Source organism: Hippocampus comes, unplaced genomic scaffold (genome assembly GCF_001891065.2).
Source record: "Hippocampus comes isolate QL1 unplaced genomic scaffold, H_comes_QL1_v1.1 scaffold57, whole genome shotgun sequence".
Classification (NCBI taxonomy): domain Eukaryota; kingdom Metazoa; phylum Chordata; class Actinopteri; order Syngnathiformes; family Syngnathidae; genus Hippocampus; species Hippocampus comes.
Window position 1 is genome coordinate 45,007 of NW_017805039.1, and position 24,254 is coordinate 69,260.

At 41.4% G+C, this 24,254-nt stretch overlaps 2 protein-coding genes and 1 long non-coding RNA gene across 7 annotated transcripts; 2 read left to right on the forward strand and 1 right to left on the reverse strand.

Annotated features, from left to right (window-relative positions):
* The first annotated feature begins 618 nt into the window (after window positions 1–618).
* On the forward strand, window positions 619–7,888 carry LOC109512368 (APC membrane recruitment protein 1-like). The gene is made up of 3 exons (XM_019864021.1): window positions 619–1,119; window positions 2,319–4,880; window positions 6,365–7,888. The coding sequence occupies exons 2-3, from the start codon at window positions 2,331–2,333 to the stop codon at window positions 6,515–6,517; spliced, it is 2,703 nt and encodes a 900-aa protein (XP_019719580.1). The 5' UTR covers window positions 619–1,119; window positions 2,319–2,330; the 3' UTR covers window positions 6,518–7,888.
* On the reverse strand, window positions 6,590–23,612 carry LOC109512373 (uncharacterized). The gene is made up of 3 exons (XR_002167513.1): window positions 23,526–23,612; window positions 22,669–22,756; window positions 6,590–6,664 (listed from the first exon to the last, which is right to left on the reverse strand). It is a non-coding gene; the product is annotated as an uncharacterized LOC109512373 (long non-coding RNA).
* On the forward strand, window positions 8,872–23,817 carry zc3h12b (zinc finger CCCH-type containing 12B). Of its 5 annotated transcripts, none has more exons than XM_019864026.1 (7): window positions 8,872–9,280; window positions 13,068–13,842; window positions 13,975–14,114; window positions 14,377–14,611; window positions 14,827–14,933; window positions 15,016–16,285; window positions 22,686–23,817. In XM_019864026.1, exons 2-7 carry the CDS (start codon window positions 13,244–13,246, stop codon window positions 22,786–22,788), a joined length of 2,454 nt encoding a protein of 817 aa, XP_019719585.1. In that variant the 5' UTR covers window positions 8,872–9,280; window positions 13,068–13,243; the 3' UTR covers window positions 22,789–23,817. The 5 variants fall into 5 exon arrangements, with proteins under 5 accessions (XP_019719585.1, XP_019719586.1, XP_019719581.1 ...); XM_019864027.1 differs by having other exon boundaries at window positions 22,689–23,817; XM_019864022.1 differs by lacking the exon at window positions 22,686–23,817 and having other exon boundaries at window positions 8,876–9,280; window positions 15,016–21,672.
* The last annotated feature ends 437 nt before the right edge of the window (window positions 23,818–24,254 follow it).

Genomic DNA, 24,254 nt, shown 5'->3' on the forward strand with positions numbered 1-24,254 from the left:
TTAAACAACTGAGATGTTGGTGCACAAGTGTGCATCCACTTATAATTGAAATGTCTTACATTGGTCAAATCAATCACCAGACTAACCCTACATAGCATGCCTTTGACCTCAAGAGGAGACTGAAGGGAGAAACCCCCAGAAACAAACAAGAACTTAAATAGACTGCAGTAAAGGCCTGGAAAAGAATTTCAAATGAAGGATGAAACGATCTGGTGAACTCAATGAGTCACAGGCTTGATGCAGTTTTTGGCTTCAAACAAGGTGCTGTGTCCTCATTTGTGTTACAGTACGCATCTAGATGTAAATACCATAAAATAAAATCTGGACTACTCAAATTTCGTCTCATATTCATATTTTGATCTGAAACAGAAAACAAAACAAAGGAAGTGATTTTGACCTTCCAATACTTTGGGAAGGGACTGTATTTGCAGAATGCTTTTGCCACCTCTGCATTTAAACTGGCTCGCCTGGGGTCTTCAGATTGAGCCAAAGCAATAACGAATTTAACATGCTCACTTTATTATGTGTTGGGAAACGCACTTTGACCATGTATGCATCGTCATTTTTAAAAATTATATACAGTGAAGTATTTTGAAAAAACATGTTATTTATTGTTCTTAACATCCAAACAAGTGGTTCGCGACTTTGCGACAGTAGGGAATTCCTGAGAACCACTGCTCCATTTCTATGCACTCACTGCCCAGGCTGAAGAACAGTTGTTCACACGTGTTGCGTCACTAACATGCGCCGACTGGACTCAGAGGACTTGTTGTTGTAGCCTTTAACGTTGGCGTCTTTGCTGAACGTCTCAAGTTAAATCGGCACGCAATAGGCCGCTTGATCACAGTCACAACACCCCTGCTTTTTTGCACAATCTTTTCCCCAATCGGCGGGATTGTCGTCACGAACCGTGGAATTTACACGCCGGTGACGGATTTTAGCCTGTTAGCAGGCTGCAGGTGCTAGCGAAAGGTTGCGTTAGCGCAAAGCAAGTCAATGCGTTTTGGGCTTTAACGTCTAATCTATGATGAGAACGCTTGAAGCGAGAAATTAAAATAAAGTTCGTGATGCCGGAGACCTTGCGTTGGGGTACGTGATGGGAGATTTTGGCTGCAGCAGGTAAGTTTGTTTACAGACTTTCCCAATTATCTCACAATACATGTTTAATGTAAAGCAGTTTGTCATTCCCTAAACGCTAGGATAGAATTGACCGTGTCAGCACATCTTTGCAATAACATATTTAGCCATGCTTCTCTGTGCAATGTGACTTTAGCAGCCTGTTGCATTATTTAATGTGCTTTTATTTTCTCTATTCATTCTAACAGTGTTCTACTTTATGGGCGACATTTGTCATTCTTCCGTGCAGGTACATTACCGTAGTTCTATTTTGTTCATCCCTGCTACAATCCATTGATTAATATTGTCTGTCAAAATAATACAGATATACAGCCCCCTCCTAAAGTATTGGAATGGCAAGGTAAATTCGTTTGTTGTTTTTGAAAAGTGAAGACAAGTCCAGCTTTTATTTCATGGTATTTACATTTAAAATTTTAAGTGAATATTTTTTATATTTGGTGGCATTGGCCTTAATTGCAATAACTGCATCAAGCCTTCAACCCATTCACTTTACGAGGTTGCTGATTTCTTTGTTTAAATAAAAACTGGATTCCTCAACTTTTTTTCATATTCATTTATTGATCTGAAACACAAATGTCCTTAGTTTACAACAAAAAGAAATTGACCTTGCTGTCCAATACGTTTAGAGGGGATTGTGAGTGACATGCGTTTTAAAGCACGACAAATCAGGTTTTCCCAGGAAACTGCTGATTTATTTTAGTCTTATTTCCAATTGAATTAGAGGCCTACTTAGCACATACTGTATTTCTTCTTCTAATTACTAAATATGCAATACATTTTAATTGAGTTATTAGTTTTCGTGGATAGGCTCCAGCTATCTGCTACCATAATGAGGAAAAGCTGTAAGGAAAATGGATGAATGCATATTCAAGCCCAGTGCTAATGATGTTCAAACCACATCTTACAGTGCCTCACAATAATATTAAATCATAAAAAAAAAAATAGGAATAACACCACTGTCTTGCTCTTGATGAACACTGAAACTAATACACTTAATTGTCGGCGATGATGATCATACCTGGCAAGCCAAGGTTATTATTTTATTTTATTTTTTTTTTAGTGTAGTTGATGAAAAGAGTTCAAATAATAAAAACTTGCTCAAGGCCATAGTTATCCAAATTTCACTTCAGTAATTTTGATATGAAAACACCACATTAATGGTTCCATATCTTTCACTGTAGGGCTCCTGATGTATGGATGAAGAAGCGACACACGTGAACCACACTGCTGGGTGTCGACATTCAGCTAAAACAACCTCAGAAAGTCATGATTTTGTAAACAAGCTGGCAATGGCTTCTCGTGACGTTGAAAAGCTCCCAAGTGACACCGGGGACTTGGAGACAATTTCGGGATCCCTTCCTAAATGTGGCCGTCCTGACGTTGCAGAAGAGCATCTTCCAGACAAAGCAACTTCAATCGAGAAAGCTCCAAAATCTGGAAAATTTAGGACTGCGCTTACATTCTTTGGAGTTCGCAAAAGCATGTGTCTCTTACCGAGCTTTTTCGGAGGAAGAAGTAAAAACCAGAGCAAGTGGACTTCTAAGAAGGGAATCTACAAAAGCAAAACTCATGATGGACTAAGCCAAATAAGTCACGATGACAGCCCGAGGGGTGCATCCACCTCCACTGGGGACTTCGAGTGCCTCAACCAGAGTGACTGCACTGAAAACCTGCATTGTAATGAATGTAGTTTCCCCAATGAACAGAAATCTCAGTCCCTCACTAGACAGAAACGGGGTTTGAAAAGTTTTTTTAGTAGTTTTAAACATCACAAAAACCATAGGAATGGCTCAGATAAAACGGAAATGATTGCAATGTCCTCTCCTCACTGCCCTAAAGCAATGCCTCCTGTCCAGAGCAACCCTGACCAATATGTCACACAGTGCCTGGAATCTGAACCGGATGTGCCTGATTTTGCAAATGCTATGTGTGATAGTTCACTGGCACCTGAATGTAACATCACTGAAGTCGTAACCTTAGAGAAGAGTTGTGACCAAGAAAACACTCCGATTGAGTGTGATACTCAAGCATGTCTTGATCAAATAGATGAAATAAATTTGATGGCTGTGGTTTCCAGCGAATACAAGGAGAGCGGGAGAGGACAGAGTGAGCCTTGTCTGCTACTTGACATGATGCCTGATCCTACACTGAAGTCCGAAACACCGGCTGGCTCATCTGATCAACTGAACATGATTTACGGTGAGGTCGCTTCACTTAAGAGCTTCGATTCACTCACTGGTTGCGGGGACATAATTGCGGATCAAGAGGTTGACAGCATCACAGAGACGCCAGTTTCTGGAGAAAGAAGTAGAAATGGAGGAAAGCGGGCCTCCTGCTTTCTCACATTCCAGGGCGGCGGTGAAGAAATGGCCTCCCCTGAAGATTTCGACGAACCGTGTCTCCACGATTTCTGGGAAAATAATGCATCTGAGGAACTTCACTGTCCTTGCAACCAGGACTACATGGATGTGACTGGCAGCATAATTCCATCGCACAATATGGACAGCGAACAGCAAGCCAGCACCTCGAACACTTCAGCTGATGTGTTGACACCCCAAAGTGAGCATCAAGAATCGGTTCCCAATAGTGATGAGGGCTACTATGATTCTACTACCCCGGGTCCAGATGAAGGACAGGACAGAACAGACCGGCTAAGACAGACAAACAGATTACCCAGAGACAGTTACAGCGGGGATGCCCTCTATGAACTGTTTGCGACTGATGAGAGTCTTGTCAGTCCACATCATGAAAGCAAACCCAGACTGCCAAGTACCAAACAGACTGAGCAAATGGATGTCCCCGATTCTGTTTTCTCTGAGATGAAACGACTACCAAGTGCCGACCAGTATAAAGTGCAGGATTTTATTGAGGTGCAAAGCGCATGCAAGCCCTTCAAGTTGACACGAAATACAGTATCTCCGCAAGAAATTGACTGGAAGAAGAACTGTAATTTCAATTCAAAATCACAGGCAGCGCTTAGCAAGAATTTGGAGGCAGGTGAATTGAATGAAAAGGGAACTGAGCTCGCTTCCCCAACTACTATAAATGTTGACTGTAAGACGAGGCACAGCAACTTGTCATTTGCAAATCCATCTGACCCAGATTTTAAAACGTTATGTGATCCCAAAGAGCTACATCCAGAGGAAAACAAACCTGTAGCACTGCCGTTCGGAAATGTCGGTTCCCATTCTCCGGATTGTAACAGTTGTTTGGATGAAAGCCACACCGTTTGTTTCTCCCAGGCGCTTGTAAACTATGAGAAAAACTCTCAGCTGCTGTGCAACTTGCACAACGCGAGCGTGGACGTCTTGGAGACGAGCACCACCTTCACTCCAAATATGGAGGCCTTACCCACCATCGTCACGTTCGATGTAGTGGACACGCATAACGAGGGGGAATACGAGGAGCAGATTCACATGGAGCTGGAGGAGGACATTTCGTCACCCTATCAGGAATTTGAAGACAGCTACCTCCAAAAAGATGCATTTGCTGAATGCGACTATCAAATGTTAGATCTGTATGAGCAGAGTCTGATCAGTAACACGTGGGCCATCGCCAGTCTTCCACGGCACCTTGGCCTTACAAGACTAAGCCAGTCCATGTCCAATCCCTTGTCCCTAGACAGGAGGAGTCGGTCTCTGGACACGGAAAGCCTTCAGTTGCAGAGTGCATGCAGAGAGAGCAGAGCTGCTACCCTTTGCTGTCCTAAAGCTGAAGGAGACCCTGAGAGTCATCCTTCAGCATACAGTGAAACTCCTCTACAACGAAACCTACATGGGCGAAAATACCCCTAGTGTGAAAAAATCTTCATGCATTAACACCATTCCCACTCTCCTGCCCCCCATACAATGAAAAAAACCCCTGTTGCGTGATACGAAATCTTTTTCTCTGCTCTTGCCTCGCGAAGAGATTAACTACAACGAAGTCTAATCCAACAGCGACCTCTACTGCTTCGTTCAGAAACGGCAACAGCAACCACCACACTGGTTTACAGTAAATATTCCCATCTACGGAGTTCTTTCAAAAGGAAATTCCTTCACGCGGACTAAAAACCTATGCATTAAAATTTCGACTACGATGTTACATTAACGATCAATTCATAACACCAGAATTTCCACTACCCGGAAGCCATACAGAAGCACGCAGTGGCGCAAACGCAAGCAAGTCCCGCTCGATACTACGGAATAACGCTGTCCGCGCCGCTATTTACTCTAATTGGATACAAAACGGCGACATGTGAGTCTAATAACATGAGTTTTACTGGAACAGTGAACGATTTTTATTTCGTTCACAGCTCCGAGTTTCCTGAACGCAACATACTCATAGCTGCTCTGCCATTGGCTTACCGAGCATCATCGTGGCCTCCGATTGGCCAAGAGGGACCTCACGATCTATGTGTGTAGATACTGTAGCTAGATCCGTGGAAAATAGAGTGGAATGCATCCGATTAGCTGCTCCGAGTAAATTGCTTGTGGCTCGACGGACAGTCAAATAAACGAACGTTTCCTGGAATGCTTTACTTGTTATCATGCTAAAAACCTTACGCTAACTGGAGCGCTAATTAGAGAGAAGGCGAGTTCCACCGCGCTAACTATGGCCATCGAGGACTTGGAAGCGTCCCATGGCTGGCTTTAAAAGTTCATTGCCTGACATCAGCTGAGCAACACTGTCTTGGGTGGCGATCGAGGGGAGGTCGAGTTAGAGACAGTGAGATAGTGGAAAGAAAAGCCACCAGGTCCAGGAAGTATTTGTTATTGTTAAATTCAGACGCAAGCATGAACGTTGCATTGCTAAAATGGCTACAAAACGGACCTTTGGATGTCAAGCAGCTAAGACAAGAAGCGCTCTGACGCTGGAAGAGAGGGTAAAAGTGATCAAAATGAAAGACGGAGGAAGCAAAATAAGACATTATCCAAGAAATTGGTGAAAGTGAAAGCTGATCGTAAATTTTGCAATTTCTTTCCTTTTTTTTCTTTCTACACTGACTACATGAAGTGTCAAATAAGTGTGTGCTCATACTTATGCACCATTGGAATAAAAATAGAGTACACATACATTTGTGTGTGCGTGTACACTTACGTTTGTGTGTGTGTGTGTGTGTGTGTGTGTGTGTGTGTGTGTGTGTGTGTGTGTTGACATCTGAGATCAAATTTGCTACAGTGAAAACTCCCCTATTGTGAAAAATTTCTTGCTGCAAACATGATTTTGTTGTAGAGGAATTTGACTGTATTGTCAAAAGAATGTACTGATGTCCTCATCAGAGGTGACATATGGTGGCAGCGCTATGGCCGTACCGTGGCAAAGTCGGTCAGAAATGGCTTTAAGCTTTCCTTTGACTGATGAGGACATCACTGGAACTGTTGAGAAACATATTTTCTGATTCATTCAGCGCGGGCTTACCTGACGGTGAAGCCCACCTTCACTCTGATGTGCCAATGTCTTGTGATGTTATGTCACCAGACGCAGAGCTTTACAGTCGGCCGTGCCACCTCCCCTTGCCGTCAGATTCTTGTTTACCTCATAGCACCTTTGTTTATTCAGGAATAGACACATCATACGGTTCAGATGAGGATACGTTTCGCAAAACCGCTGCCGATTGGCAGTCGTATATGCAGTTTGGTCAAAGCGGACAAACAGTGAATATGGATAGAATGTCTCATTTCGGAAGTCCTCGGAGGGCGGGTGTGCCGACGGAAGACCCGCACATCGATGCGACAAACCCCGCAGCCAGCAACAAACTTCCCAAAATGACCTTGAAATTGAAAGGCTCCCAATAATACGGTTGGCAGGACAATGAAAAAGATTGAAAAACCATTGTTACTCTTTGTGATTAATTATGGCTTACTTGAACAATTCATTTGAAATTTACTTCACAAAAACTGAAATTGGAGTCGAAACTCAGTTATGTTGAATTAAGACAGCCGACATCGTGGCACCACCAAGCATGTTTTACAAAACAATCTCATGTTTCCCTTATATCCAGGTTTCATCTGTTGCTGGGCTTTATCTGAAGGCTCCTCATCAGCCTGGTTTGCATCAAACACCAGTTGCCTCTTAAATCTCTTACTTGATCACATTTGCTTCTGTACTACAGTGCAGCTTTCTTAAATTCATAGTTGTTTTTTTTCTGTTTTGGTTCACCTCATTTCAAGGTCAAGGGATTTTTAAAGAGAACACTTTGTGACTATCGTCACAAGAATGTAGTCGTTTGGTTTGCAACACTTTTGTGACTATTGTCACAAGAATGTAGTCGTTTGGTTTGCAGTACAGAAAGTGTTGTTAGTTTCGATTGTGGTATTGAAATTGTAAAGGTGGAGTCATAGTCCTTGCACATTCAACTACCATTAGTGTAGATAGTATGGCAGGATAAAGCTGGTTTATTTGTGTAGCACATGAGTGGAATGCTGCTTCACTGCCTGTGCAGTGCAAAAGCAGAATACTGGCACAATTTATGCACATTTTTTTGCATTAGAAGGAATGTGGTTTGAATAGAAATCCCTGCCTCATGTTCATATCATGTGAATTCCACGTTTCGTTGATTGGGTGACTTGTTTTTACTCGTGTCATAAACAAATGTCATGGAATGTTTTGTATTTATATTTCAGCCATTTGTACCTTGTAGGACTGTACTGAAAATGCTGTTAAAACTTGTCAATATGGCTTCAGTTTTATCTGTTATTTTGGAAAATCTGTTTTGTCAATTTGAGCACTGCCTTAAAGTAAACAAACAAAAAAAAAAGACTTGCCTGAATTTACATTTGTCATTTTCCTGTTCAGGTATATTCCTGTCTGCTGGCCCACTCATTTTTTTTTTCTTTTAAGTGCACTCTTGACTAGAAGAGTGATTCAAGTTTTACATAACCACCTATAGACAATGAAATTCATATGGATAAAGCCTGGGTATTTATCCCCAAATGTAGCTTTTTACTTTAGGTAATTATGTTTACATATGAACTTGACAGAAAGACGGACAACTATATGAGAAACTGCTCCAAAAGGTGCAAAATTACAGCACCAAATACAACATAGAAAAGCTCTGTGACAATAAATTGTCTGCTCCATTAAGTATAACCAGCATCCTGGATCCTGAGCCTTAGTTAACACTCATTAGTTTGCCGTGAAAGATCATTTGGTGCGCTGGAAAAAAATTATCCAATTTCACTTAGATTGTCTGAAAAGTATGACACCCTAAAATAGGCAAATAGTGCAGTAATTGCAGTCAAAGAAGTATGTGCAATCCTGACACAGAGACAGGCTTTTGGTTATCGATGCTTGTGACTTATCATTCCATACCTTTTTTTACAAATGTTTGTGAATTTATCGGTGATAGGGGCCAAGTCCTGACACGAATAGTGCAAACCTGAGTGAGTAATCAATGACCTCTCTAAAAAGTTTTATACTGTACTCTAGTTGTCTACAGATGCCAAAACAGAGCGGCAAAGAACTCCTTTTGTCTAAATGAAGATCCTCAACTCGCCTCAGCACTAAGATGGTGCCAAAACAATTTTATTGCTTTGCCATGAGCAAAACAAATGGTGCCAAAACATTTTTATGGCTTCACCATGAGCAAAACAGACAATTTATCAAATGCCAAACAGAATATGCAGCGGGTTCACTGTGTCCTTTTTGTGAATCTTGTCCGGCGGTGTGCCGTGAGACTCTTCTAATGTTAAAACGTGTGCCTTGGCTCAGAGGAGGTCGGCAAACACTGAATTAAATGGATGTTCCAGTATACCTAATTTGGCGGCCGATTAGTACGGAATGTACATTGCATGTAACACTGCCCACAAATGTAGTGCAGCGGTAATAGTACTGCACTGTAAAAACAAATGCTTTGTGCATCACAATTTAAGTTGCAAAACTTCATCGTGCTCCTCTACAAGCACAGTGCGTTTTGGCGATGCTTAAACGTGGAAGGAGTGCGCTGAGGTGTCATCAGCGAGCATCCTCTCGTGATCGAGCAACCTTGAGCAAACTGCGACAGCACAGCAGCGCCAATGGCAGCCAAACATCCGCGGAGCGGGCGAGGAGGATGACAGCAACATGGTGAGACTGCTCTCGCTGCATGGCAACGCTCGCCCCGATTTCCGTGCGCTCTCAGCACACGCACGAGCCCGTCGTGTCGCCGCAACTTCGCCGCAGTGTAAGATTTTTAATTTCACTTTATCTCAAGTTATAAGAAAATGTTAGCACGCGCGCGTCAGCTAAAAGCTAACACACGCTCGCAAGCGTATGTCAAAGTTAGCATCTGGAGCTATTCATTGGCTGGTATGTTTTCTTTCTTTAATCTGCAGTTATAGATACCGATTGCCTGTTACGGTTTACAGTTAAACCATAAAATCCTCGTTGGATCCCCACCGTGCTACTTTTTAGCCATTAACCAAACCAGACGTAGCTAAGAAGCTAACCTGGTTAGTGGATGTGGCTAACATGTTGACTCCAGCTGGCTAAGTAACCACAGAGCACCTTGGTAAGCCTGTGCTAACCCGGGGCCTAAATGATGTTTGAACAATTAATTACTTGTGGGCAAACGTCGCAAATTTGACATCCCATGGAATAGCGCTGAAAACAATCTGTTCAGTTTTAAATATTTGCTCTCCTGCGGTGTTGTGTTGGTCACCATTCATTTAGAGGCGCGATGTTCTTGTTAGGGATGACATGATACAACGTTGATATTGACGTGCATTTAATCGTAACACGTTTGAAAATGAGTTCAATCAAAGTAACCGAAGTTTCTATTTAAAGTACAAGCCGTGACTCATTGAAATTCTTTATATTACTAGTTTATTTATATCGGGTAAGTGTGTCATTAAGTGCAACCTAGAACTTTATATCATGCTTGTATTGCTTTGCCAAATCAACAAATGTCCGTCATTATGGCTGGAAATGTGAATGTGAATCTACACACATTTTCGCACAAATTAGTCACGCAGTAATTTAGTCAGCGTTATTGCAAAGTTGAAGAGAACATAATGTGATTGGATGATGACTTGGTAAGTTGTGATCGACTGTCAGAAATATTAATTTAAGAGTACACACATTGTGGCTATAATTTCCAGTTGTGCACCAAGTTAGTTTTTGATACAGAGCTGGTTAACTTATTCTTGAATTGCTGCCAAATGTTGAACTTATTGCAAAATAGTTTGAAAGGCTCTTAATTTCAAGATGTCAAACTAGTGCGGCAATAAATCACCAAAATTGATAATACATAATGGCCCTGTTCAGAATCATTCCGTCATTCCCTACACTCTAATCATTGTGTAGGGATTTTTATATAGTGGACTATAAAGTTCTCTCATCAGTCAAATGAAAAATTGTTTTTGAACACTACTTGGGCAACAAGTTAATTGTGCCATTGCTTCCACATAATTGTGATGTACATCAGCGTCACCTGATGGACCTTCTGGATGAAATATTTAACAAATATTGAATTATTGTACGTTTTGAGTGCCATGTACTTTCTACAAAACAATACAAACAAATGACTTTGGGAACATTTGGATGATAGTTTCCACTGCTTTGCTTTTCGAGTGACCATCAGTTCACAACTTTTCAAGATGCATTTTAGGATACATTGAGGCCACTACAGTATACAGTATAGCGGATAACCTGTATTCACTATTTATTCAAACTGTACGACAAAATATCAAATTCACTCTATAGTGGATAGGGAGTGATTGCAAATATAGACAAGATACAGGATGGCCTCAAGGACCTCTTCAAGGTCCTCTTCACTTGTTGCCATGTAACAGAACTACACGTGCATAAACAGATGTATCTCTTGCCTTGTAAAATATAAACTTGTGAATCAGAAAGGTAAATGATTAGATTACTGTGCTCCATTAAACTTAGAATCATATAATCATCTCACCGGAGAAGACCATCAGTGGACTGTGTCAGCTTGTGTGTTGTCACAAAGTTGACACTCCAGTTGCACTACTTAGTAGTAGAGAGGTTATGGTGTCTCAGAAATGTGCTTAAATTCATCAGCGACTCTAACAGACTATCAATGTATGCATTGGCTGCATCAGATTGACTTGACTTTGTATTTTGTACCCAGACACAGGTCAACACCTTTATGTAAATTTCTGATCCCAGTCAATGGCAAACAAACCACCAAATGAAACCCCATGTTGCTAAAGAAAAATCATTATTGGATGATTTTACCCTCATTACAAAACTTTACAGGGACCCTTCTTGTCTTTTATGAGAATGCCATGCACTTAATAGATGTGTATTTACAATTTACATTTAAGTTGACCGGAAAAACTGGAATGATGCCATCTTGAAAGAAATGGAAATCGTATAAACTTAACTGCCTTCTGCATGATCTGGAATAGGTTTCGATTTACTGCTGCTGAACATCTTATTTAATTTAGATTATGGTCTACTGCAATGGTTGGTTGAGACAAAGGACTGTGGAGTAAAGTCCATTTTTAATTGGGGAATATGCTGCCTCAAGAGTCGCAGTGCAAAGAGGAGTGTATCTGTAAGTGTTGTGCATTTACTGGCCGCCTGAAGAGAGACGATGAGCTGTGTTTGCTTTAGTCGTGACTTGTAAAAAGGAGTTAGCTGATGACACGGCTGCGTTGCTAGGCAACACACATCATGGGCTGCGCCTCTTGAATCTGGCAGTCTTGTATCTGCTCTCCACCTTAACGGGCTCGTTACGAAGATATTTGGATTTTCATTCTGTAACAAAACATATTTGATTCTGTAAGATGTGCTCTCGTTGCCCATCACAGATTAGTTGCCAAGCAATGTTCACTCTCAGAGGGCTGGCAGCACACCGATGCGCTGATCAGCCCACACTGTCTCAGGTTCTATGCACTCATGCGTGTCTGCCTTCAATGTTGCTTTTGTGCGTCGAGGCGAGGGCTGTTCTGCAGCACATTAGCAGACCGGGCCTGCTCTTTTTGTATTATTTAAAAAGCAATAGACTGAAGGAAGAGGGAAGTCACTTAGATATTTGGAGTCGGTTTCATTATTCTCTTTCTTTCGGGGCGAATCGTGATACTGGTTGGCTGATTTTGTACTTATTGTTGGAGTGTATGATGTAATGTTCACAAAACATTACTTAAATTGAAAAAAGAAATGGAATGATAACAGCTTTGTGTGGCTTCCAAACAGATCAGATGCAGAATGGTGGCGTCGTCGCTTTCTGAATATTCATGCTTTCGTCATTTGGTCCATTGGTAATATTCTCGCTGCATACCAACGACAAGGGAAACATGTTCATTAATGCAACATTGGTGCATATTGAATCCACGGCGTGAACAAGCATCTTGGTTGTGTTACAGTAATTCGATTTTTGGGGTCAAGTTCCAAAGATTTCAATGGCATGACCCTTTTTACTGTACAGTAGAACCTCAAAGGGCCAAGACTATCCATTCTGTTTTGATTATTCAGTCATTTTTCCCATATGAAATGATTGAAATATGAAGATGAAGTTCCAAGGTATCGTAAAACCTTTTGAATGAACAGGGAAATTTCTTATGTTAAACTTTCATCATTCTTAGGAGCCGTGCAAGTCTAAAGTTACCTTGTGTTGTATAAATTCTATTATTTTATGGGAACAAAACCATTTTCATGACAAGAGCATTATGAGTATGTGATTTTTTTTTTTTTTTAATTACAATTTAAAAAAATAATATTCTGTTATTTGCTTTAAAACTCTTTACTGAAAAAGTCTTGTCTCGTAGAAAAGTATTGCTTTGGTACACTCTTTGTGCAAACGGATGATGTTGAAGTGAGAGGATGAGCTTCGATAAAACAGGCCATCGCATCTATAGGCAATTATAAACAAACTGGGGAGTGTCAGAAGCTGGACGTTTTATGCTATCACCCACGAAGAGAGGGGGACTAGTGATCTTGAAAAATCTAAGTCCCACTGCATAACAAATATTCTTTTTTTTTGTGCTCTCCTACAGATTTAAAGAGTTCACACAGGGAAGAGTGTAATCCTTCAGTCCAACAAAAGGAGTGTGAACAGTCCAGCGATGAATGAGATTCCCCGCTTGCAGCTGAGGTGAGGAAGAAGCATGGGGCGTAAATCCGAAGTGTTGAGGCAAACGTGACAGTATGTTCTGCGTCGGAGAGGCTCAAAATGGAAAAGCACCCATGCAGGGAGGAGAACATTGACTCGAGCAGGGACCAGCATGCCACCGATCAGCCAGGGGACGGCAGCAGCTCAGAAAGTGACGCTGAGGAGCAGCAGCGCCAGAAGGCTCAGGTGAACAACAGCGGCTGTCAGAAGTGGGAGCCCTTGGCGGTGGCGAAGCCCCATCGGCAGCTGTGTCGTTCCCCGTGCCTCGACCAGCCCAGTTTTTCCCAGAGTAGCACGGTGCAAGATTCCCGTGAGGATGAGACCAGCGCGGGGCCAGCGATCAAAGCGGCCAGTGAAAGGGAGTACCAGACAAAAATGGACTTTGCGTTGAAGCTGGGCTACTCTGGAGAGCAGGTGGAGATGGTGCTCAATAAACTGGGGGCCGCCGCTCTCATTAATGACATTCTTGCTGAGCTCGTAAGGCTGGGAAACAAAGTGGAGCCTGAAAGTCAACCTTGCAGCACTGCAGCCGCGTCGCTCTCACTTCCACCGTGCGCTAAAGAGACCGTTAGTCCTGAGGTGTCGGTGGAAGAGGAATCTGTGGACCCATACGACAACCTCAGGCCTATTGTCATTGATGGGTCCAATGTGGCAATGAGGTAAGATGCAAACAACTTTGACTAACTTTAAATGTGTTCAAAGTAGCACGAGGGGGCTAAAACTATTGAAAAACTAGTTTTCATATGGTTTCTATCTCATGGCAGTTGACCGACCGCATCTTTGTTTTTCAGCCATGGAAACAAAGAGGTTTTCTCTTGCCGTGGTATCCAACTGGCTGTCGAATGGTTCCTCGAAAAGGGGCACAAAGACATTACTGTGTTTGTCCCAGCCTGGAGAAAGGAACAGTCAAGGCCCGATGCTCTCATTACAGGTAGCAAAGACATTTTTCGACCGTTGCAACATGTATTGTCGGTGCACGTAATACCGCATTCATGGCCATTGTAACAATAAATGTGGACGTTTAAGATTAGCTGCTAAAAGTTGCCTGATATGTCATGCACGTCAGTTGTCAGCAGTCTTCAAAACCGCTAGGAAAAGTACAAAGTGCTAAAGGTATCCTGCTATTTTATATGTGTGCCCAGGCAGTGTTTCGGTGCATCCGTAGCCAGCTAAAACCGTGTTTCCCCTCACAGATCAAGAAATATTACGCAAGCTCGAAAAAGAGAAGATCCTGGTTTTCACCCCATCTCGGAGAGTCCAAGGCAGACGGGTGGTGTGCTATGATGATCGCTTCATAGTGAAGCTGGCTTATGATTCTGATGGAATTATTGTGTCAAATGACAACTACAGAGACTTGCAAAATGAAAAACCAGAGTGGAAGAAGTTCATCGAGGAACGTCTCCTAATGTATTCATTCGTCAATGACAAGTAAGGCACCATGAACACGCTTTCGTCTAAATCATATAATTGGAGAAGTTAGTATATACTCGCACAGTGATGCTACACCAGAAATTACGGCCTCAAATGGTGCTCTTAAAATAAATCTGAAGATCACAGCCTTGACTATTTTTGTTGATATTGGCAAATGTACTACTGACATCCTAGTGATCACATTAATTCTTGAAACATTTTCATGTCTTCAGGTTTATGCCACCCGATGACCCACTGGGAAGACATGGTCCTAGCTTGGAAAATTTCCTTCGCAAGCGTCCTGTTGTCCCAGAGCATAAAAAACAACCTTGCCCCTATGGTGAGTGAGTCAGTTACTTTTGTTGTTGTTGTTGTTGAAGTTCTTCAATATTGCTAAATTGATTTGTTCTTTCCTTGAAAAGGCAAAAAATGCACATATGGACACAAGTGCAAATACTATCATCCGGAGCGTGTCAACCAACCGCTGCGGTCGGTGGCCGATGAATTGCGGGCCTTTGCAAAACTGTCTGCAGTGAAGACAATGAGCGAAGGGGCCTTAGCGAAATGCGGCACCGGCCCGGCACTTGTGAACAGGGACAGCAACTCTGAAGTCAAACGCGTGGCGCCCAAACGCCAGTCCGACCCGAGTATACGCTCGGTGGCATGCGAGTCCCCCGAAAGCCTGTCCGTTGTGAGGAAGTCTGAGACAAATTCAGTGCCTTCCCTTGTGACTGCTCTCAGCGTGCCCACCATGCAGCCCGCCAAGAGCCACGCAGCCGGGGCCTTGAACACGCGATCCGCTAGCAGCCCGGTGCCAGGTTCTTTGCAGTTCTCACATAGTTCGCTCGAGCACATGTCTAGTGTACAGTACCCTCCCATTTTGGTCACCAACAGTCACGGCGCTTCTGTTACATATGGCGACCAGTTCCCAAAGTATGACTCGGTCAGCGACCACGGCTATTATTCACTGCACAGTGACTTTTCAAACATGAGCATGAGCAGTATGCACAACGTCGACAGTTTCTGTAGCATGGAGCACGAGCACGCGGTGTGCCTGAGAACTCGCAGCCACTGCCCCGAGTCCTGCCTCAGCCACTCCAACAGCGATTCGTTCTCCTCCTACGGCGACATGTACCCGAGCTCTGTGGACGGGAGCCTGGAGGAGAGCATGAAGGGCCAGCAGCAGTCCCCGGCAACAGGGAGAATGCAGACTTTCCCCCACGGCTTTCGACACGAAGCGCTCACCCGGGTGCAGAGTTACGGGCCGGAGGAGCCCAAGCAGGGTCCATGTAAGCAGCCCGCACCTCATCTAGCCCCGCACATCCAGCACGTCGCAGTGGGGGCCAGGTCGAGCTGCCCCGGAGACTACCCCGTGGCTCAAAACGTCCTCCCGCCGCTGTCATCGCAGCCGACGCGGTCCCTCGGCATGACTCGCATGGACAGCATATCCGATTCCAGGCTGTACGACAGCAACCCAATGAGACAGAGGCGACCGCCGCTGTGCCGCGAGCAGCATGCGAGCTGGGACCCTCTGCCCTGCGGGAACGAGTCTTACGGCTATCACTCGTATCCGCTGAGCAACAGCCTGATGCCGTGTTGCGAGCGAGTCATGGTCCGCAGCATGCCTGACAAAATGGAGCAAATTTGGAACTCGCCGTGGGAGGCCCCACCCGCAACGGAACACCCTGAACGGTATGTCATCCCAGAGCACCAGTATCAAACATATCGGAACCTTTGCAACATTTTTCCTGCTTATGTAGTCCATTCGGTGATGGAGAAGAACCCTCATTTGACAGACCCCCAACAACTGGCGGCTGTCATTGTTACAAATTTGAGGTCTTGTCACTGAGGGCAAAAAGGTAAAAAAAAAAAATAAGGTGGAAATTTTGAAAATAGATTTGAGTGTTTTGGTTGCAAACACAGGCACTTGCTAAATGTTGCCAAATGTGCAACATTTGCCCTCAGGAGTTTTTTTTTTTTTTTTTTTAATGTCTCTGGTACAAAACCCAGCTCTCTGGATTTTCATCAGCAAGATGGCATTAAGTCAACAACATAGATAAAGTTTGTCTGACATTTTTTTTTTAGTGCAACTTAAAGATGTTTCGCACACAGAAGGCTATACATTTATAAGAAGTGTGGTGCAATTGTAAAAGGAAACTTTACTGTATGTGTTTCATAACGCATTTATCATACCTGACCAGGAGCGGAATTTCCTTTCAAAAATATCAAATAAGGATTTCTTTTTTCACTTACAATGTATCTTGATTAGCTTTTATCAAAAATTTGTCAGACCAATTGGTTAACCATCCAATTTCAAGAAATGAGGTTAACCAATGCCAAACTTTGTCCCACTTGCTTTCAATATAAACCAGAAACATCACCGCGAGTTGCTGCTTTTCAGCATTTGGGTTCATTTAATCAAAAATATACTTGGTTTTAGCCACATAGCTTTTAAGACGTTCTTGTTCAGGTCATGTGGATGTGCTGTGAAAGGCATCACAAATGTTTGTGGTGCAGTGCAACTATCAATAACTTTCTTGAGCTTTGCCTCTACTGTAAAAAAAAATGGTGATTTTTTTTCCTTTTTTGTGCATTTCTTTCAAAAACGAGTAAGAGGGAGGTACACTCATACCTCCAAGCATGAAGTGATATTTAATGGCCTTATATCTGAGTGACCTCACGCTTTAGTCTCTCCTTCAATGAACGTCTTTGGCATTGAAGCCTCCTACTTTCAAACCTAAAGCACTATCTCAGTATGGAAAGAGATCTATTTTCTCAATCTCACAAAGCTACTATTTTGGTAGAATTTGACAGTGCACAAAGCAAGCCAAAAAGAGATTTGTCTTGTATACAGGTGCACGTGTCTATATCTATGTACATTTAAAAAAAAGAAAATCAAACAAAAGCCATTATTTCAGTCATTTATAAGCTGCTAAATAATGCCAAAAAAAAGAGAAAAATGATCATTATTCTGACTTCACATTACATTTTGCTTCACGTAATTGGAATTATTTCTCATTTCCAACTGCCTTGTATATTTTTGTCAGATTTGTTGTGAAAATAGTTTATAATATATATGTAGCGCTTACGATATATCTTAGGCTTTTAGACAGCGTTCTGATTTTTTTTTTTAGTTACCTCTATTTCTCTAGTATAAATTAAGAAGTACTCTTAAATTTGGGTGTTTCATACCTACCAGTGACCCATCACAAATACAATGTTTTCACAATATCACTTGTTGTTTTTCTCGATTTAATTTATTCCCAGGCTACATATAGTATATGATTTTCTTAACCAAAAAAAAAAAACAAAAAAAAAAAGAACGCTCCTCTGAACTACTTCAGGTTGTCAGTAGAGCTGTTTGTTGCTCATTTGTATCAAAGACTACTTTTCCATGCACTTAAATGGACTGAGACACATAAGAAGGTGAGACGGCTTTTATTTCTAGTGGGCTTTGGCTTGAAGAACATTTTTTGAGGTATTTCCAAGCCCGCTTACAATTTACTTTTAAGAGTCAGTCAGTGCAAATACATTTTTTTAGCAAAAGCTGCAAAGTTGCTCATGCATCCACGGTAAATTAGATGCAGCGAACGTTATGACACTGAGATGACAATAAAATTGTTTGAATTGGGACGATCAAGATGCATCTACAGTAAAAACATTACTGCAAAAAAAAAAAATGTTTACCGTCAAGAGTTTGCACAGTTTTCTTCTGATATTTAGCTGGATAGATTAAAAATCTATCCACGAGTATTAGGCCTGCAAGGTTGTTATAACGGAGGGGTTTATTGTTGTATTTTTGGGGGGGGGAAAACAACTGACATGAATGCAAGAAAGCATGTTTAGTATGATGTTTGACTTTTATCGTGAGAGTGGATGGCTCAAATACAGTTTGGCTGTGCCTTGCAGCACATTGCTCTCAGGATGCTTTCACTTTTTCACCTTCACTGGCCAAAAAAAAAAAAACAGTGCTTACTGCTGGCAAGTGTCTCTTCTCTTCTAATAGCGATCTATTTTGTGAAAACTTGTACATGTATAGAAAGTTGCAGTGTGGAAAAACTGCCTTGTAAAACTTTGTACAGATATCTCTGAAGTATGCACCTTGAGTTGTTTAAGACTGGGTCATTTGGGTGGCTTTACATGATGCGGATGTGTTTATCGCAATCGTGAAGCCACAAGTGTGGGCCTCGTAATGCTGATCTCACTGATGTGGTGTAAATGTACTGTAGTTTGTATATTTTTCAGGAAAATTCTTTTCCATCTTGTGAAAATGGACGACAATTAGGGAATTTTGAACTTTGAGGTGCCACTGCTGAAAAACATCACAGGTATCGTATAAAGCCAGCCCAAATGCAAGGTGTTGCTCGGAATGCATCGAAAGGGAAATGCCACTTCACTGAATCTCTATGATCACCTGAGTGAGCATCGAACCGTTCTTAAAAAAAAAAAAAAAGGGGGATGCAAGTGACATCTCTAACAAAAGTACACGATGACAAAGGGCCACACAGATTTTCGACATTAAGTGGTATTACTCCTTAATTGGGAATTGATGTGAGCTAGATTATTTTTCTCAATGGTGATTCTTCAACAAATAGATAGATTTCTCTCTAATGGTCGATAAAACGAATGTGTATAAACATCCAAAAAGAGAAGAAAAAAAAAGTGAATGTGTATAGCCCAAAAGATTTTTTTGGGCTTTGCTGACTTTGTTTTATTTTTCATGAAAACACACAAGGCCACTTGAGGCCAGCTGTCTGTTCATGAGAAGGTGAAAACAAACTGCCTAAATGTTTCTTCATATGAAACAGTCAGATTGCAAGGCTGCCGTCACCGTTGTTTCTGGCATTTGGCTCAACGTTTGCGTGCCACCCCGCCCCATTCCCAGCTAGTTATATTGTCATGGGTTCCCCAAAAATGTTCTTGGTGCGAAGGGAAGAAAAAAACAAAACAACCGCTATCATTACTGTTTCGGTGACTGAAAGAACACTGAGTTAATTGCACTGATAATTTTAAGACGACACAGTTCATCCCAAGCCACAACATCACTCAAGTGAAAGTGGAATTATTGTGTTCTATCCTGCAAGGTCTGATTGCAGTTTTAACTAAATTAGCATATTTCCTCATATAGTAGCCTGGGATGCATTTTGTACTCAATTACAGAGGGTGCCATGGTCAGATGTGTTTTATCATTTTCAACAAATAATGTACTTAATAAATTACTACAAAATACATCGTCAAGAATCCCCCCCACCCCCAAACACACACTTGAAAAAAAAAATAGAATGACACATCTATAAGAGGTGTGATGTCAAATGTAATTTTTAAAATGTTCCACGTGATTAATTTGGGCACAGCGTTTTCCACCAGAGGCCACTATTTGAGGAAATGTTCTATACATAAATAGACATCAAATCAGTACATGAATGTACACAAACCCTGATTGGTCATTTTGGGAATTTGAACTACACACATTAAAAAAAAAAACATTTTAGACTCATTATCTCAAAAGAAGTGACATATTCTGACATGCTGATTTTTGTCACGATGCACTTCGGTAATTTTGAATGACTTGTCGGAAATGGGATCCACAAGTTTGTCCATATTCAATTACATTGCTTTCTAAGTTGTTCTAGGCTGCACTTAAGAGCCCCAAAAAAGTCTTAAGAGAAAACCCTATCCAACAATCCAGCTTTGCGAAAAAACTTTTCTCGTCGTAGTTCAATGCCCCCGCACCCCTTCTTTTGTAAGTGCCGCAAACAAGCCACAAATGTCCAGAATTGACTTTTACTTGTTGATACAAATTGTATCTCTACCTTGAATGTAAACTAAATATCAAATGTATATTATGAAAAGAGTTTTATTGAAATAAAGGGGAAAGAAAAATGCCTAATGTTTTGTGACACTGTGTGTCACTGGGAGTAGCCCATAGGTATGTACTATCTTTTATTGGGTACAGTAGTTAATTTCCTGGGACTTTGATGTGCTAGGTCAAGTGCACAGCAAGACAAAACTGTGCCGCACTAAGCATCACGCCCTCACTGTACATACCTGCGTGTTCCTGTGGATAGGATTTAATGTGTAAATGTAAAACATTACTTCAGTTCACATGAATGTTGTAACCTGTGCTTATTTTCTCTTGATTTGTTCATTTTGCCTTGTATAAACTTTGCATATTTGGGTGTTTAAAAAAATTAACAATGATTTAACACTGAGATTGTTCAGCACCAAACTAATCTACTTTAAAGGCTACTTTGACTAAAAACTATGAAATGAGAGCACAGTGCCAGTTTTGAATCATTTGTGTTTTGATGTTTCATGTTAATGTTATTTTTTTTTTTCTCTTCAAACTGAAATTTAGTGGAATGTTTGGCAGGGGTTTGAATGACTAAACAATGTTGACAAGCAGATGTGTGCTATTTGTTGTTACTTTGACCACTGCAATATGATATTGAAGTAGTGTAAATGAATACTTTTACTGTCGGTGGCCGGTTTGTACGTACTTTCAGCTGGTGCCCTATGAAAATTGGACTTGCGCTATTTTGAAGTTGTGTGTTGAATAATAGCATGTTAATGGGTGAGATGAAAACCAAAGTTGTTGGGGTTTTGTTTTGTTTTTTTTAAACTGTACACATTATGATTAGTGGTCCAAACATACCTTCACACTTCTTGTGTACCGATGACACTTGATGCCAGCATCCTCCCAGACGGACAGACTTGTTATGCAGAATGTCAGGACGAGAGGTGTGCCCATTAACATGACTGTACATATTTACAGTGTAATACTCAGGTTTAACCCGGCTAACATTCAAAATCACAAGGTTCAAAAACAGTAAGTTGTACCGGTGACTTTTCTAAAGTGGTGTGCGTGGACTGTAGTGTTTGCAATGTAACAAGGGAAACATTGAAGCAAGCTTTTTGTGTTGTGCTTATCTGCGGTATTGTAATCCACACTGACTGGAAAGCATTGCTTTTTTTTTTTTTTTTGTAGACCAAACTAGACTATTTGAGTCTGTGGGCTCAAACAAAATGTAAGTCTTAATGACGTGTTTCTCACCATTAATAAAGCTATATTATGTTCATACTGTGCTAGCTCCTCTTTTAATAATCAGAACACTTTGGGGGGACCAGTCCGAAAAACGTGTGTGGGAAAATCTGCAAGTGTGCAAGTAAGCCAAATGTGATGAGGGTTATTTAAATGATGAGCCACAGGAAAGGAGAAAGTGTACGTCCCATCTCCTGCATCTGATTGGTTGTTTTTTTTCTTGGTGTACTGGTTTCTCGAAAATCTCATTTGAGGTGCAAGATAGCGGCAGAAAGGCTGATTTATTATTTTTTTCAAGATTATTTTACGAATGTACTACTATCAGGTTGTACTGACTGATTTAACAAATATGGCAGTGATTTTTTTTTTTTCATGAAACGTCAAACTTCCCCCTTAAAAGTCGTACACAACCGAACTGTAGATAGGCCGTCATTCTTTTGTGTACCACTAATGGTAGAGAGAAAACTAGTAGCCTAGAAAAACGTTGATCTACAAGGTAAGATGGGGAGAAAGAAGCCTGTGCTCTTTGTTGCATACTTGCCTTCAGGCTCTGGTTGTGCAAATAATGGGCACGTATGTAGTGTGTCTAAGCTCAAGACACTTAAACAAAGCCAACCCTTGTCACATCGAAACGCGCTTCGTGTCATTTATGCAGTATACCATAAAAACAAGTAAAAACGGACCCTCATTTCGAGACGCTAAACTTCCAGCTAGGTCAATATTTGAGTTCGAGCACCCTCTGCTGGCAAAATTTGTGCATGGAATATGGGGGATAGATGGGCAGTAGACTGGCGCAATCACACTGAGCATTCCCTGCTTTCTTTGGCTTACTGTTGGATGCTAAAGAATGTGAACTTGAGTAAGTTTCTCATTTTGTGCGAACACTCCACATGAAGTCATCATACCCTAGAAGTGTAACTCGTGGCAATGTAACTTAGCGAAGTCAACACGAAGCTATTTGAGTTGGTTACTTTTTAAAGGAAGGAACATTTTTATGCTGGCAGAATTTCACCTCGGGCATTGTGTTATTCACCTTTCATCCCTTATCAGCAGCAAATGGATTGTGGACGTTACGGAGATGTGGAGCCCATCCCAGCTGCCGTTGAGCAACCCTGGACGGCCTGTCAATCACAAGGCAGACAATGGGAAGTGAACAAGACTTCTTGTACTGTATAGTATCTGAAAAGGAGGTGGGGGGTGCTCAAGGGCTACGTGTGCTTTTTAAAACGTACAAATGGGCCAGGTCATTCCTAGATTAGTTTTTTTTTCCCAAATGGATGTAGTATAAATGAGTTAAACAAATTTTAAATCAATCATTCATTGAAAATGTATGTACAGTACTGCATATGTAAACCTCTGCTCTATAAATGAAGCTGAGTTGAGTATGGGAGATTAATTGCAGTGTTGGCATTGGATAGTTTGGATGACTATACGACACACATTTTTAGATTACACGCCCTGCCCATCACTTTCTATTTGTTCATTCCAGAAATGTTTCGTCCGATTAAATGCAAAAGGAGTTGTGAAACGCTTATGTTCTTGCAAAATCCAATATTTTCGATGTGGTGAGGAAGTGTGATAGCCCAATGTGAGCTGCATGTTAAGAAATCAGTACAAAGACATCATTTAGCTTCTCGAGCTCTGAGGAAATCGTGTCATGAATCATCCCTCTGTATCCTCAAAGAGAACAAGTCAAAAAGCCAGAGGCCATTGTCTTCTATGATGAAGCATATTTTTGAAATCGGTGAAACATCTTCTGACTGTTTAGCCCTTTCTATAGGATATCTGACTTGGAAGCAATCTGGATGGATCAGGCTTGCCTTTTCCAGGTTACCCCAAAAATATGATAAGTCAAGTGAAGCCAGAAAAGCACAAGTTTAATGATTTTACCTCCTTCCACTGCTGCATGCTCCCGCTCACCACATTGTGGGCCCACATGAACATTTCGACTGTGGCGTCTGCTGGCGTGTTTTCCGTTATTCCAGTACTGTTGGTAATGTGGGGAAGGCAAATGACTCCCCTCTTTTTCCACTGCCTGTATAAAACATTAGAAAAAAAGTACTTCTTACTGAAGGTAATTGTTATTTCTCTTTTAGCTGATGTTTTATCTCTGTCGCTACTGGGCTCAGCCTACCATTTTGTCCAGACGAAAAATTTATAGTGTAGATGGTATGTGCAGAAATACAGAAACAACTACGATCTGTGAATGTGTAAAATGAAACTATACATCAAAACCTTTGCTAGCAGTTTTAATACTGCAAATTCCCCCTTTAAGTTTTATTTCATAATGTTCTGTACGTCTTTTTAGTATAAACACTGTAGGGTAGTGTAAAAAACATGCCAAGAGAGTATTTAAATTGTGTATTTCTATATCATGGATGTCATTTATAGATGGGCTGGGCTGGAACATAAAGCCCACGATGGACGAGATTACTGTAATTAATTTTATTTGTGAGACAACACTTAATACAAGATATATTTGGTGATCCATCACGCAGGTTTTTTCGGGGGTGGGGGTGCTTTAGGACAGGATGTGCTTAAAAGTTCTTACTTGGGACCCCCAGGTGGTATTCATCACTCTAGCTTTATTTTTGTCAAAATAGGCTTTTGACCCCCTAA